The sequence below is a fragment of the Macrotis lagotis genome, chromosome 8, assembly GCF_037893015.1.
Source record: "Macrotis lagotis isolate mMagLag1 chromosome 8, bilby.v1.9.chrom.fasta, whole genome shotgun sequence".
Taxonomy (NCBI): Eukaryota; Metazoa; Chordata; class Mammalia; order Peramelemorphia; family Peramelidae; genus Macrotis; species Macrotis lagotis.
In genome coordinates this window covers 4620-21267 of record NC_133665.1, presented here as the reverse complement: position 1 = coordinate 21267, position 16648 = coordinate 4620, and the positions used below count along the sequence as shown (strand labels likewise).

At 43.0% G+C, this 16648-nt stretch overlaps 1 protein-coding gene and 1 pseudogene across 1 annotated transcript; both read right to left on the bottom strand.

Annotated features, from left to right (window-relative positions):
- Positions 1 to 703: 703 nt before the first annotated feature.
- On the bottom strand, positions 704 to 2292 carry LOC141494688 (voltage-gated potassium channel regulatory subunit KCNG3 pseudogene; annotated as a pseudogene).
- Positions 2293 to 7457: 5165 nt separating this feature from the next.
- SPATA31G1 (SPATA31 subfamily G member 1) lies at positions 7458 to 11942 on the bottom strand. The gene is made up of 2 exons (XM_074195920.1): positions 11712 to 11942; positions 7458 to 10041 (listed from the first exon to the last, which is right to left on the bottom strand). Exons 1-2 carry the CDS (start codon positions 11925 to 11927, stop codon positions 7516 to 7518), a joined length of 2742 nt encoding a protein of 913 aa, XP_074052021.1. The 5' UTR covers positions 11928 to 11942; the 3' UTR covers positions 7458 to 7515.
- Positions 11943 to 16648: the final 4706 nt, after the last annotated feature.

Genomic DNA, 16648 nt, shown 5'->3' with positions numbered 1-16648 from the left:
TGAGCCCAATTTCTGTTTTTCTTGGAGTCTTTAGATGCAGGAGCTTGTGCTTCCTCATCTTCAGACTGAGTATTTTGATCCTTCTTGGGCTCATTTGCAAAATATTTCTCAATAGTCTTCCTTTTGTTTCACTGCTTGCTCATTTTCCCAGCCTGGGCCTGGTTTTGGGGTGCTTCTTGAGCTTTTGGGACACTCCCACAAAGGTCTCAGTGTGTGAGGCTCTGTCCCCTCCTGGTCTTTGAATGACCATAAGCTCCCCCCTCTGCCATGGGGCTGAGGTGGAGGGGCCGCTGCTGTTCTATGGGGGGGGCTAGACTGCGACCAGGATCTGAATGTGGTCAGAGCCCCATAGTCCTGTTCCAGGGGCAGAGGACAGAGCTCTGCAGTCTCTCTTCACTCCCCTCCCTCAGCTCAATGGCCTCATGCCCTGGGGGCTCCTGCTTACTGGCTCTGCCTGCTTCTGTTTCCTGGATCAGGGCTGGGGAAAGACCAAGCTGCTGGCTTGTGTGCCCTGAGGGCTGGGCTCCACGTGCTTGCTCTGGCAGAGGTCCCCTGCTGTTCCCCCACTTTGTGCCGGGTGCTCCCCGGGGTGCAGCTCAGGAGACTCCCCCGCTTTTGTGAGCTGCGGCTCCCAGTGCCCTGGGGCTGCCTCTGGGAGGCTGAAGTTCTTTCGCTCTGGCGGGGCACCCCTCCAACCCCCGGGAGCAGAGCCTTTCTGCTCTTTTCCAGGTTACCTTGAGTAGGAGGACTGCCTCACTGGGTCCCTTTGTGGGTTCTGTCTCTCGAAAGTTTAGTTAGAGTCCTTAGCTTATGAGTTTTATCAGAGGGCTCCTAAGACTCGATCCCTTCTTGTCGCCATCTTGGCTCCCTACTTCTTTTTTTAATAAATAAAATATTGTCCTCCTCTCTTGGACAGGATTACAATTACTCAACAAAGTTGATGACAATATTCTTCCAGAGATCATCCAGCAAGAGGCTCTTGTGGAGGACTTTATGGTTTCTTTGATCAGAAGATGTGTTACTAGTAGTGGCAGAAGGAGATCAGAGATGCTCAATTCAGGAATTCAGTGGAGAGGCTCCTACTATATCTAGCAGATCTAAACTTGAGCTCATGGTAACATTGCTCAAAGCTATGGTAGATAAAAGTTATGAGCAACGACGCCAATAGAACAATTCCACTCACTACACAAACTCCTCCAAGTATTCTTCCAGGGACTGTGATAGGATACATATCGCCATAGCAACCGTAGTCATAGAGATAATCACCCACCAGCAGGCAGCGGGATGCTGGCATAATCTTTGTTGGATGTTTCCAGGTCCAGCCCATGTTCAAGAAGCTGAGAAAGTGCACTAAAGATTGCCATGGCAACACAAATAAAGACAAGTAACATAACCATTTCTCTATAACAACGTTTGAGCGTCAAACCAAGTGTCTGAAGGCCAATGAAATGACGGACAAGCTTAATTACCCCCAAAATCCTCATCATTCTAAGTACTCTCAAGGTGACTCCAGCTTTCTGAAGTTGAGAGTTCTCTCCTGTAAAGACTGTCATTAACACTGAGATGTAATAGGGAGTAATTGCCAGTAAATCAATGATGTTCAGGGGTCTCTTGACAAACTTACACTTGTTTTTGGAGATGATGAGCCTCAGAATGCGCTCTGCAGTGAACCAACCTATACAGATGGCTTCAATTATCCTGCTCTGCTCCTCCAGGCTGCGGGCCTTCACGGCCGCGGCGCCAGTGGGACAGGGTGCTGGCGCACATCACATGGAGACGATGACGAACACCACCGACACGGAGACCAGGATCTGCGCGGCCAGCGAGGACGCGGGCTCCTCGAAGGTGCGGCTCACCCGTTCCAGGTAGCGCAGGCCGGCGGCCGGCGGCTCGGCCCCCCGTGCGGCCCGCGCCCGCTCCCGGCCCGGCGCGCCGGGCTCCTCGGCCGTGGGCGCGGCGTGGGTGTCGGACATGCGGTCGTCCAGGCGCCGCTGGCAGCAGTACTCCAGGTGGGCGCCCACCAGCCCCCAGCGGCGCGAAGCGCAGCTTGCCGTGGCCGGGCACGTAGAGCAGGATGAAGCCGAAGGCCTCCGAGTGCCTGTCGAAGAAGTACTCATTGCGCTCTAGGTCGTAGTCATCGCACACCTCGAGCACATAGCGCTCCGAGCGGCAGCCGTGCAGCCGGCTCACCCGGTTCAGCAGAAAGTCCTTCAGCAGGTCCCGGGACAGCGAGCAGCGGGCGCCTCCCACATTCAGCACCACCGGGGCCGCGCCGCCCTGGCCCAAGGTCATGGCTGGAGGCCCCGCCCCGGCCCCGCCCCCGCCCCCGCCTCCCCCGGCACCTCGACCGCCTGTCCGGGCAGGGCGGGAACGGCGGGAGGTCGCGCACCGCACCCCCCGCCCTGAAGGGAGTCCGGGGTGGCGGCTCCCCTCGTCTCTGCCCCCGAGGGTCCCCAGGCCTCCTCGGGCACAACGCCCCCGCCCCCCCCCCCCGCAGGAGTGCCTAGATGCTGGGGATGCCCCTCCCCGGCGGGGCAGCTGTGCCGTGCGGGGCCCGTGAGCTGTCGGCGCCGGCCCCCGCCGCGGCGAGCCCGGAGCGGATTGGGGGGCTCGGACGGGGCAGCTGCCTCAGCCTGGAGCCGACCGGAGGCAGAGGCTGAGGTCACAAGTGATGTTTTTACCCTTTTTCATCATCTCTTCATGGTATAGACCTAGTAATGGTTTTGTTGGATCAAAGGGTATACACATTTTTGTTGCCCTTTGGGTATAATTCCAAATTGCTCTCCAGGAAGTTTGGATGAGTTCACAGCTCCACCAACAATGCATTAGGGTCCCAGATTTCCTACATCCCTTCCAACATTGATCATTGTCCTTTCTGCTCATCAGTGTCTATCTAAACTTGTCAACTTGGATCCTGATTTTTTCATCAAAGGCTTTTTTTTTTTTGAAAGATCCCTCCCAGCTTTGTGGCATCTGCAGAACTAGTAACTATATCTTTATGTTATCATCCTAAGATAGAAGTGATAAAAATGTTAGGTAGAACCATGTTGAGGACAGAACCTGTTGAGAATCTCATTTGATTTTCACAACAACCCCATGAAGTCACAGGACAGACATTATTATACCCATTTTACAGGTGAGGAAACAAGCCTAGAAATGTTATATGACATTTCCCTGGTTCCACATTCCTGAATAATTGGGTTTCCTATTGGGTGTGCCATTTGAGAAAGAACTGGAGAGTTCAGAAGGAAGTAAACATGGTCAAGGGCCCTGAGTTCATGTCTTATGAAGATTTTTTTTTTTTTGGAAGAACTGTGTATGTTTAGTCTGGACAAGAAAAGATTTGGGGAGACACGATAGCTCTACCCAGTTATCTGAAGAATCATAGACCTAGAACTAGAAGGGTAACTTGAAGGAACCTCATAAGTCTTCCAGTTCAATTCCCTAATTTTATAGATTTGATAACCAAGCCCCAGACACTTCTTAGTTGTATGATCCTGGGTAAGTCACTTAACTCTCATTTTCCTCATGGATAAAATGAACTGGAAAAGGAGAGGGTAAACCACTATAGTATCTTTGCCAAGAAAACCCATTAGTATCACAAAAAACCAAGACTTGGGGAATGACCTTCCCAGAATTACATAGATATCAAACATTAAAAGCAGGATTTGAGCATAGGTCCCTTGGATTCCAGTGTTTGTGCATATTCCACTATACCACAGGCTGTGTGTGTGTGTGTGTGTGTGTGTGTGTGTGTGTGTGTGTGTGTGTGTGTATGTATGTATGGAATTAGACTTATTTCATATATATGGAATTAGATTTATTTTGCTAGGCCCCAGAGGGCAAAACTAGGTGGAAATTACAAAACTTATATTGTCAAATTGTGTAGCCTACAAAAAAATTGTGGGAAAATTAAAATATAAAATAAAAATAATTTAAAAATTAAAAATTAATTTTAAAAATTGGTTTATTGTAAGAGAAAGACTTCTTTATAAATAGAGCTATGAAAAGCAGAATGGACTGTCAAGGATGGCAATGGGTTCTCATTTAATCTGCAGGGTCTTCCAGCAGAACAAACAATTGTCAGATCAGGTGAGTGTTAGAAGGGATTTATCTTCAGGTTGAACTAGAAGGTTTTTAAGATCCCTTTTGATGTTGAAATTCTGTGATACCTCTAGATGATGACAGTCAGGATTGGAACCTAAGTCTTCTGACTTCAAGCTAATGGGTTTTTTTTTTTTTTCTGTTTCAGTGCTTTGCAAAGTTTGTTATAGTCATATTTGATTTGGTCTTGAAGGATGGAAAGAATTGTAGAAGGTAACAAATATGATAAAGGAGCTAACATTTTTAAATTTTATTTATATGTATTTGTGCATATTCACACACACACATACAGACACACACACCAACTGGTAGTAAAACCTACACTGGCAAAAGTGATAGAATGTGCATAGAACAATTTAGCATCTGCCCAAGGGCAGAAGTGAGGTCTTTCTCATCCACCCCACCCAACACCTCAACGTAGGAATAATTATTTGCCAGGCAATTGCAAATGCAAAATGGTGCTTTGAGACCTGGAGCAACTTCTCCCCCTATAGCTGACATACATTAGACCCTGGAGAATGAAAGCTCTACTAGAAATTTGACTTCAGGAAAGTCCTTTAATTTCTCTAATTTCCTTCATCTGTAAAGTAATATCTTGTGAACTGGGTAGGTTTTTAAGAGTGTATAAGAATATTTATATGATTTTGACAGAGATTTAAACTAAACCAAACCTAGTTCCAAAATTTAAAGTTGGCCAGTTTATAAGCAAAGATGTGGAAAGGAAGCAGGGTATGTTTCTTTCTTTAGTATGTTATGGTTCTTGATTAAATACATGACTTATCCATAATAGCACTTTGTGTTCATACTTACCTACTAATATGGAAAAGATACAAAGTTTTGATCCTGAAACCTGGAAATAAAAAGGCTGAAAAAGGAACATCATGACACAAAATTGTTAATAAACATTAATGTGAAAATATTAAGTGAAATGCTGGTAAACAATGCAATTGCATAGTTAAAAAAAGTATTCATTAATATTTAAACACTATTATGCATGTATACTTTTACTAGATTGTTTAATGCCATGGGAAGGGAGGAGGGAAGGGAGGGTGGTAGAAAAATGTGGAACTCAAACTTGCAAATGAATGAATGTTGAAAACTACCTTTGCATGTAAGTGGAAAAAAAAATTTAAATTAAAAAATTATTCATTAAGACCAAGTGAGAATTGTACCTAGAATGGAAGGATAGTTTAATGTCAGGTAAACAGTAAGTATGAAAGTGCCCTACCAATGAGAAAAATCCTAAAATTATATTATTATGCAAAGAGAGAAGACTTTTGATAAAATACAACTGTAAAGGGGAGATTCCAGAACAGAACAGAATCTATTTTTACTTCTGCAACAAGATCTCCCAGGATCTTGTGCATAAGCATGTCAAGTTTCAACATGACTAGTTTAAAAGGACAATAAAAAAGTTTGTGGTAGGGGATTAGTCACAAGAGACCAGTATACCTAAGGAGAAAAATGGAGTCATCAAGGGAAGCTGGTAGCTTGAGGATGCAAGCAGTAAGTCAAAAAAGATACTGGGTTCAGAGAGGAGAGACATGGAGCCGACCTGTCCCTGAAGACCTGATTAATCCTGAAATGGACCATCTCTTGTTTTTCTAGTATTCTTAGTACAGTTGAGGGACACTGGCCAGCTCTTAGGGGAATTGGAGGGGAGGGAGAGGTTAACTTTTCCACCAGCGTGAAGGATGATTATTACACAAGTTAACATATGCTTGTTAAGAGACCAGGGCTCAGAATTGCCTAGAGGTGGTAGAGAACACAGGTGGTTTCTGTGAATAGTTATTAGGGGAGTCCTAGGGGACAGTCTTTACAACATGGGGTTGCAGGAAACAGTTGAATGTCGTTGTAGAGTAGCCCATTGCATTGCAACTTCTGATGGACTCGGAAAATGGGAAGAGGACTGATAGAATTTGGACTAGGGTTTCTTCCTTCCCCTAGGGCTATTCACCATTTCAAGTTCACTGCATTTTAGTTTTCTACTAATCTGAAGGCTAGAGAAGTGTATACATATATGTATATATATACATATATATATATACATATATATATATGTATATATATATATATATATATTTTTTTTTTTTTGTAAGGCAATGGGGTCCCAAGGTCTCATGACTAGGCAATTGTCTGGGATCAGATTTGAACTCAGGTCTTCCTGACTCCAGGGTTGGTGCTTCTTTCCACTGCACCACCTTGCTGCCCTAAAAGTGTATCTTTTCAAAGCACACTGGACTATTCAAATCAGTGTTGAATCAAAGTCCTTTAATTCTCCATCTAGTTGTATGTTTTAGGTGCTACCTATTATTCTGGCTAGGGCTAAATACAGTAGGAATTAGTTCTCATTCCAAACACTTAGAAAGTATTGGTTGATAATTACAATGTGTTAATGTTGAGTTGTGTCTGACTATTTGATCCCATTTGGGGTTTTCTTGACAAAAAAACAAAAACAAAACTGGAGTGGTTTGATATTTCCTTTTCCAACCACACAGTTCTCAGCCAGGGTATGGAGGATAGGGCATAAGGGCAGGAGGGGAAAAGGAAGAGACAAAGTTCTTAACAGTCTGGGTCAGAGGAGAGCTTATTGGAGAATATATGGGTAATGTCTCCCACAATTTTAGCCATCCTGAAGAAAAGAACTTAAGAGAAAAAATGGGGCCACTACTCAGAGTGGATGGGACAGAACTGATGAAAAACAGAGCTCCTCAATGCTGTTTGCTTTTGAAGCAGGAGAACAATTTATATAACCATATGGTAAAGACTACTTTGAAAGACTGATGCAATGGCCAACTATCCTGACTCCAAAGGACTGATGAAGCTTGCTATTTATTCCGAGGAATGTGCCAGGTACTTTATATTATCCCATTATCCCCATTTTTCTATTTGAGAAGCCAATGTAGTCATACTTGCCCAAGGTCTCACAACCAGTAAATGTGTGAAGCTGGATTTGAATTCAGATCTTCCACTATCCATTACATGACCTAGCTGCCTAATGGCAGAATGAGACATTTTTGGACATGACCCATGTAGGAATTTGTTTTGCTTGACTATACTTATTTCAACAGGTGATGGAGGGTTTGGATGGAGGAGAAAATGAATGCTTGGTAATAGAAAAAAAATTCAAAGTTTCAAAACAATTCAAGTTTGCATTTGTTTTTTGAGTCAAAGTAAATCTTTTGAATGGAAAAGTCAGAACCCGGATGGCTAACTGGAAGTCCATCCTTGCTCTCCCCACTCTGATCCCAAATTACCTGAGAAAGAAATAACATTCAAGTTACAGAAGAGCTTGGTCTCTTTATTGGTGTGTCATACTCCGGGGCTGAGAAGACCAAGAATTTTTGGCTGTTTTTATTGCTACTGGCAGACTCTCCACTGACTGATCTCTTTGGCTATGATTTAGGTTGTTTAGTAGCCCTCCCAGAAACTTCTGAAGACCCCTCTTAGCTGTGCTGGAGGAACTAGATGAGCTCCCTTTCCCTGCCTCCCTCCTTGACCCCCAGTCCCTTTGAGAATGGTTCTGATGGTGTGGGGGGTCTGACCTGTCATCACCACCTGTCCCTGACCCTTGGGAGGCAGTACTTGGAAAGCCTCAGTCTTAGTAGAGGACTGGTGTTGCTCTGGTTGTGAACTGGTGTTACGACAATCCCTCACCCCCTGCTGTGGTGACATCAAGGACCTCCTTGCAGGGGGACAATTTGTAAGCTTCTTGCTCTCTGAGGAGTGAGTCTTTCCTTTGACTGGGGATACTCCCAGACCTGCATCCCCTCCTCCCTGGACCCGAGGTTTCCTAGTGTGTTTTCTCTTGCGGGTCAGGACTGTGGCTTTGGCTTGGCTCTTGCCTGGAGTTGAGGGCTCTGACTTCTCAGACCCCTGAAGTTTTGCTCTCTGGTGCCCAGCTGTTGTGTTAGACTGACTCAGGGACTGGCGCTCTGGGATCTTGGTGGTATCAAGGTGAGGAGAATGGGGAGGCATCAAGGGGACTTCTCTCCCTTTCCCAGCAGGTTGCTCCTGCAACAGTAGCTGAGGGTCAGGAGAATGGCAGGTCAGGGGTTGAGCATCTTGAGACATAACCTTCTTTGCTTGGATATGGGCAGAGTTAAAAGACAGGGCTTCCATGGTCCCTTGGAAGGCAGGGATAGTGATTGGAACCTGAAAAGCTGGGAGGCAAGAGGAGGTAGTGGGGGGACAGAAGTCTTGAATGGGGGTCCTAGGGAACAATAGGTCAAGGAATGGGGATCTGGGATCTAGGGAATGAGGACTAGGGCTACAGAGGATTCTGGGTTCTTTGTTCCAGGGACAGCTTTCAGTATCAGGGTCCAGGATCCTCTGAGTGTGAAAAGGTGCTTCTCCTATTGCTCCTTCCTCCTGAGACATGGAAGTCACTATCCTGGACATTGAGGGTCTATGTCCTATGAGGGAGCCTTGTGGGTGATGTTCCTTTTGAATTTCTGTTGGCACCCTCAAAGGGGTAGACCAGGTCTGGGAAGGGGGCTCTAGGGGAGGGTTACAGGGCAGATGTATTTGCTGAACTCCCCATCCTGTGACCTTTGGCCTAGCTAAGGGGACAGGGGTTTCCTCAGAGTTTGCTCCTTGGAGTTCAGCCTTGGGGAATGAAGGCAGGAATGGGGTCCAAGGGAGATGGGTCTGCATGTTATCCCAACTTGGGACTTCTAGGGAGTCAGTTCCTTGCAGCTCCATTTGGGAGCTCATATCAAGCACTGGGGCTTGAGGCCCAGAAGGACAGGAAGGTTTTTTCTCTTGCATGTTACACCATGGAACCTCAGGTACATGAGGAATCCAAAGGGTTGTTACTCTAGGACTTTCTGTAAGGTCATTTCCTTGGTGCTTATTAAGTAGGTGTGGGGATGGATTAAGGGATGGGCCTGAGGGATCAGAGTCTTGGGGAAGCTGAGTCTGCCATTGAGGGATAGGGATAGGGATAGTCTGCCATAGAGCCCCAGTGACTATAAGTTTGGACTCTTCCGTGGGACCAGTTGTTCCTTGGGATTCAGTTAAGGGAACTGAGGGTGGTCTGGGGGGTTGGGCTAGAGATTTGGGGATACAGGGTAGATCACTTTGTTGTACAACCCGAGGACCATGGTCCTCATGTTCATCTGAGGCCATCACTTTTGTGACATCCATGAAGTCAGCTCCTTGAAGATTCACTGTGGAATGTGGGGAAGAGAGTAAAGGTAGCAATGGATCTAGGATTGGATCTTGGGATGTAGAGGCCCACAACTGGATTTCTGGTTCATTTGAGAGCTCAGGGGATGCCATTTCTATGGCCTTACCATTTCCATGTAAGACAGGGAGGGGAAAGATTGAGGGCAAGCAAGTGGCAGGAAGGGACACAACTTTAACTAGTAGGTTGGGTGGGGGGAGGTAAGAGAGTTCATTGAAGAATATAAGGGGAGTATCTGAAGGCAGCTGTTGATTGGTGACCCCAGAGGGGAAGGTGTAGTCAGATTTTGGGAAAGTGGACCCCAAGGATTCACTGTGAAGAGAAGGGAGACCCCAGAATAACTGGGTGTTCCCTTTTGCCTTAACACTTGAAGTAGATAGTGGGGATAGGGAGGTAGGGACCTGGATCAGGTCAGTAGAGTTGTGAAGGTCATAAGAGTTGCTTGTCATTTCTAGTATCGCTGTTTTGGATGTGAATCCTTTGGAATTCCCAAAAGACTGGTTTGTTCCATGGGGACCCCAGAATGAGGGGTGTAGGTTCCTCATTTCTTCATTTCGTGTTCTTAAGGCCTCTGTTTGGAAGAAAGAGGTCTTCCGTTTAGCCTCCATCTTCCTGGGTTGGAAACACCACCAAGGGTCTAGCCTCATATGTCTCAACAAATCCTCCTCTTTCTCTTCTTCCTCCTCCACCTTCTGGAACAGAACTCCTTTCCAGCTTTGAGACTGCTCTTGGGCTCTCTCTGGAACTTTCTGATAGTTAAGTAATAGATAAGGGAGAACTTAGGAAGTAAAGGGAGAAGGGAATAGCATAAGAACTTGAAGGCATGCTTGGGGTAGAATGTCATTATTATTCAATTTTTGCCCTGTGTCTGGGGACAGGACCCAGAGTGACTGTGGCTATTTTGACTTGCCCTCTGCCCAATGGTCAGTTTTCACTTACTCTGAAATGTGTCTGATGGCTACTTTGCCTTATTACTGATTTTCAATCACTTTGCACTGTAGTCATTCAAACAGCCTATTATGTCAGGGGTCAGGGGTTTTTCACCCTGTCCTTATTTCTAGTGATCAATGACAACTTTCCCTACCTTATCTTGGATCCTAAACATCATCTTTTTCTTGCTTTGTATCTGGGAGTCATCAGCCTTTGTTTTGGAGTGGGTAGCCACATGAAACAAAGTCAGTCTGCTATATATACTAGAGATCAGCAGTCATTTATCTTTCCCTGTGTTCAGAAGTGAATAGTTCCACTCTTCCCTGTGTGTCTGGGTAAGGAGTCAATGATTATTTACCCTGGCTTGTGTCTAGAATCAATATTCTCTCACTCTGTCCTTTGTCTGGTGCTATATTATTTTAGAGCCAGTGGTCACTCTTCCTTGTACTCTAGGGGGGTCACTCCTCTTTTTGCCATGTCCAGGAGTCAATGATCTCTCATTCTGCCTTACATCTGTGAGTCAGTGATTACTGACTGATTTTGTAACTTTATCTTAAGAGTCAGTGACTAGGGCCTCTAGGTGGTACAGTGGATAGTGGACTGATTTCAAATCCAGCTTCAGACACTTAATAATTGCCTAGCTGTGAGACCTTGGGCAATTACTTAGTCCCATTTGCCTTAAATAAATACATTTTTTTTTAAAAAAGAGTCAGTGGTCACTCAATTTCTGGGAACCAGTGAGGGCAGAATCACCAGAATCTGAGAATTGGAAGGGATTATTTTTAGCTGTGGAAGCTCTCATTGTTAGGAATCTTCCTTATGTCAAATTTAAATTGGTTTCTCTGAAATATCTACACCTGGTTGCTAGTTCTAACCTTGGGGACACAGTCCAACTGTCTCCCACTGACAGCAGTTGGTCCTATTACATGAAGATAGACATCATCCCCCTTTCAACCTTCTGTTCTCTAAGCTCAACAATCCTGTTTCCTCAGAGGATCTTCAGATGCTTCACTGTCCTAGTTGCATTTGCTTTCCAGCTTAAAAGTCTTAGATCAGGATCAGGAGCTGGGAAATAACTTAGAGGTCATTTAGTCTAATCGCCTCAATTTACAGATGAGGAAACTGAAGGTCAGAGAACTTTAAATAACTTGTCCAAATCACATAAACTCAGGTTCAAACTCAGGTTCTCAGTGCTCACTTATACATTACTCTGAGAACGCCCTTTTTGATATCTTTCCCAAAATGTGGAATCCAAAGGAGCACTTGCCTTGTCCTTTGTCTAGGAGTCAAGTGGTTACTCACTCTACCATTTTCAATGACCAGTGACCACTAATGCTGCCCTGTAATGGGGCATCAATAATGATTTGCTTCAACTTATACCCAGGAGGTCAGTGGTCATTTGCCTTGCTTTATGACTTAAGATGGAAGAAATCCTGTTTCTGGGGGGGGGGTCACTATGTGTTTGGGGAGGGGGATGGCAGTCACTTACTGTACTTTGAATCTCATCGTGCTTGGCTGGGTGCCATCCATGATATTTTCTACGAAATTGCCAAATCAGGAACAGTAGAAGGATCAGCAGGTTTCCAGGACTCTGGGGGCAACTGCAGCCACATTGGGGGCACCCTAGCAACAGCAGGGTTTCCTTTATCTCTCCCCAGATCAATCCAATTTGGGCCTTGGCTGAGAGCATTCTCAACCACTCCATCTTCCTGAGGAGGCCCATAGCAACAGCATCACATTCCACTGATGTCATAGATTCTATAGAATCGAGGAATAACAGAGCTGGAAGGATTTGCCTAGAGTGTCTCCCTTTTCTAAACTGACTTTCCATGTCACTAACAAAAGTGTTCCCAGTGTAGAGGTCTGACCATGTTATTCCCTCATCAAAAAAGCTTTCAGAGGCTCCTTGGTTGTTTTTTTTGCCATAGTTAGGTAATTATTATTAGGTAATTATTAAGTGCCTGGGGACAGATTTGAACTCAGGTCCTCCTGACTCCAGGGCCACTGCTCTATCCACTGTGCCATCTAGATTCTCCTTCCCTATTATTTTTAAGCTACACTAGACACCCCTTAGCTACAAATGAAGTGGAAATAATGTAGACTTTGAAGTCAGAGGGCCTGGGTTTGAATCTTGAATCTACTGTTTATTACCTGTATATACTACCTGTTTGACATTGGACAGGGTGGCTAGGTGGCTCAATGGATAGACAGAGCACCTGAGGAAGACTCATCTTCCTGAGTTCAAATTTGATGTCAGGTGCTTATTAGCTGTATGACACTGGGCAAGTCTCTTAAACCTATTTGTCTCAATTTCCTCATCTGTAAAATGAGCTGGAGAAGGCCATGATAAACCATTCTAGTATCATTACCAAGAAAACCTCATATGGTGTCATGAAGAGTCAGATATGACTGAACAACATGCCCCCATAGGGAAAGGCCCTTTATCATTTTGAGCCTTAATTTCTCATCTATGTAGTGATTTAAAAGATTTGAGAGATACAGTTTCTGAATAATTAATGATTTTATTAATAAGACCAGCATGTTTATTAATAAGAGAATGTTATCTCTTTTAGACCAAAGGCAATCATGGTGACAATCTAATAGTTTATATATCCTTTGAAGAGTAGGTGTTTTCCCAGGGTGGGAATCAACCTCAACTGGTTAACAATTAATGAAATAATGAATATTACAATTTGGGACTAAGAATGATGTCATGTCACCTTTGGTTTCTCTGTACCCAGCCCACTCCTGGACTTGGGCAATTTAGATAAAAGTATCTATTTCCACCCAAGCTTGATTGAATGGAATTCTCCTTAGACTACAGATTTCTTATAAGGTTGGTTGAGATCAGACAGAGGAGGTTTGACCTTCAGAAACTGAAGTCTTGAAATGATGATAGAAAAAGGGGGAACTCTGAATCTCCCCAGATCATGAGTTCTTTTTTTCCAACTGATATTTTATTTCATTTTTTCAATTACATGTTATGAAAGTTTTTCAACATTCATCCACATGCATGTGCATATTTATATGTTATATAATTTCATTCCACTCTCCCTTCCCACCCCACCCCGCTAAGTGGCAAACAGTCTGGTGAATATTGCATTTATACATTTGTGTTTAACATGTCTATAGATTAGTCATTTTCTCTATGAGGAATTAGGACTAAGGGAACAGAAAGAAAACCATGAGGTGGGAAAGAAAAACATAAGAGAAATTGTAAAAAAGTGAATGTAGTGTTCATTCATATCTTTTTTTAAGCTTTTTTTGCAAGGCAAATGGACTTAAGTGGCTTGCCCAAGACCACACAGCTAGGTAATTTGAAGTGTCTGAGGCCGGATTTGAACTCAGGTACTCCTGACTCCAGGGCTGGTGCTCTATCCACTGCACCACCTAACCACCCCTGTTCATTCATATTGTTTTTTTATTTTGTTTTGTTTTGTTTTGTTTTTCTTCATCTGGATGTAGGTAGCATTTTCCATAACAGGTTTCCCAGGATTGTCCTAGCTGAGAGGAGCTGCATCCATCAAAGATGAACAACTCACAAGGTTGTTGTTAATATGTACAATGTTCACTTGGTTCTGCTTCCTTCACTCATTATCAGATCCTGTAATTCATTCCAAGCTTCTCTAGAATCTGAACATTCATATTTTCTTATAGAAGAGTAGTGCTCCATAACATTCATATATCATAACTTGTTCAGTCATTTGCCAATTATAAGTATCCTCTCAATTTCCAATTCCTTGCCACTACAAAAAGAGGTGCTATGAATATTTTGGAATATTTTCATGATTTCTTCTGAATCTAGATCCAGTATTCATAATTCTGCCCTTTGGGCATAGTTCCATATTGCTCTCCAGAATGGTTGGATTATTTCACAACTTCACCAACAGTGCATTAATGTCCTGATCCTCCTACAAACTCCCCAACACTGATTGTTTTCCCTTTTTTGTCATCTTAGTCAATCTAATAGGCATAAGGGGGTACCTCATAGTTGTCTTAATTTGCATTTCTCTAATCAGTAATGACTTGGAGTATTTTTTTCATATGATTAGATATAGCTTTAATTTCTTCCTTTCAAAAGTGCCTGTTCATATCCTTTGACCATTTATCAATTGGGGAAAATCATTAGTTCTTTTTATTCATTTAAATTTATTTTTATTAAAGATATTATTTGAGTTTTACAATTTTCCCCCAATCTTGCTTCCCTCCCCCCTACCATGGAAAGCACTCTGTCAGTCTTTACTTTGTTTCCATGTTGTACCTTGATCCAAATTGGGTGTGATGAGAGAGAAATCATATCCGTAAAGAAGAGAAGTCTAAGAGGTAACAAGATCAGACAATAAGATATCTGTTTTTTCCTAAATTAAAGGGAATAGTCCTTGCACTTTGTTCAAACTCCACAGCATCTTATCTGGATACAGATGGCACTCTCCTTTGCACACAGCCCAAAATTGTTCCCGATTGTTGCACTGATGGAATGAGCAAGTCATTCAAGGTTGAACATCACTCCCATGTTGCTGTTAGGGTGTAAAGTGTTTTTCTGGTTCTGCTCATCTCACTCAGCATCAGTTCATGCAAATCCCTCCAGGTTTCCCTGAAATCCCGTCCCTCCTGGTTTCTAATAGAACAATAGTGTTCCATGACATACATATACCACAGTTTGCTAAGCCATTCCCCAACTGAAGGATATTTATTTGATTTCCAATTCTTTGCCACAACAAACAGGGCTGCTATAAATATTTTTGTACAAGTAATATTTTTACCCTTTTTCTTCATCTCTTCAGGGTATAGACCCAGTAGTGGTATTGCTGGGTCAAAGGGTATGCACATTTTTGTTGCCCTTTGGGCATAGTTCCAAATAGCTCTCCAGAAGGGTTGGATGAGTTCACAGCTCCACCAACAGTGTAATAGTGTCCCAGATTTCCCACATCCCTTCCAACAATGATCATTATCCTTCCTGGTTATACTGGCCAATCTGAGAGGTGTGAGGCGGTGCCTCAGAGAAGCTTTAATTTGCAATTCTCTAATAATTAATGATTTAGAGTATTTTTTTCATATGGCTATGGATTATGTTGATCTCCTCATCTGTAAATTGCCTTTGCATATCCTTTGACCATTTGTCAATTGGAGAATGGCTTTTTGTTTTAAAAAATATGACTCAGTTCTCTGTAAATTTTAGAAATGAGTCCTTTGTCAGAATCATTAGTTGTAAAGATTGTTTCCCAATTTACTACATTTCTTTTGATCTTGGTTACATTGGTTTTATCTATGCAAAAGCTTTTTAATTTAATGTAATCGAAATCATCTAATTGGTTTTTGGTGATGTTCTCCAACTCTTCCTTAGTCATAAACTGCTCCCCTTTCCATAGATCTGACAGGTAGACTAGTCTTTGATCTTCTAATTTGCTTATAGTATTGTTTTTTTTTATGTCTCTGTCCTGTAACCATTTGGATCTTACCTTGGTAAAGGGTGTGAGGTGTTGGTCTAATCTAAGTTTCTTCCATACTAACTTCCAATTATCCCAGCAATTTTTATCAAAGAGGGAGTTTTTGTCCCAATGGCCGGACTCTTTGGGTTTATCAAACAGCAGATGACTATAATCATTTCCTGCTTTTACACCTAGTCTATTCCACTGGTCCACCACTCTATTTCTTAGCCAATACCAAACAGTTTTGATGACTGATGCTTTCTAATATAATTTTAGATCAGGTAGGGCTAAGCCACCTTCTTTTGCACTTTTTTTCATTAAGCTCCTGGCAATTCTTGACTTTTGATTTCTCCATATGAATTTACTTACAATTTTTTCTAACTCGTTAAAGTAATTTTTTGGAATTTTGATTGGTAGGGCACTAAACAGATAGTTTAGTTTTGGTAGAATTGTCATTTTTATTATATTAACTCCCCCTATCCATGAACAGTTGATATTTGACCAGTTATTTAAATCTGATTTAATTTGTGTGAGAAGTGTTTTATAATTGTTTTCAAAAAGATTCTGAGTCTGTCTTGGCAAATAGACTCTCAAGTATTTTATATTGTCTGAGGTTACTTTGAATGGGATTTCTCTTTCTAGCTCTTCCTGCTGTTTCTTTTTTTAAATTTTTTAAAATGTATTTTTATTAAAGATATTATTTGAGTTTTACAATTTTCCTCCCAATCTTGCTTCCCTCCCCCCACCCCACCCCACAGATAGCACTCTGTCAGTCTTTACTTTGTTTCCATGTTGTACCTTGATCCAAATTGGGTGTGATGAGAGAGAAATCATATCCTTAAAGAGAACAGAATTCTCAGAGGTAACAAGATCAGACAATAAGATATCTGTTTTTTTCTAAATTAAAGGGAATAGTCCTTGTATTTCGTTCAAACTCCGCAGCTCCCTATCTGGATACAGATGGTACTCTCCTCTGCAGACAGCCCAAAATTGTTCC

Bases quoted from the DNA above. Each gene is read 5' to 3' on its own strand.
- SPATA31G1 (XM_074195920.1), bottom strand. From the start codon at position 11,927: ATGGAGTGGTTGAGAATGCTCTCAGCCAAGGCCCAAATTGGATTGATC. The intron at 10,042-11,711 runs GTAAGTGACTGC...CTTAACTATCAG, and splicing joins ACGATGAGATTCAAAGTACA to AAAGTTCCAGAGAGAGCCCA.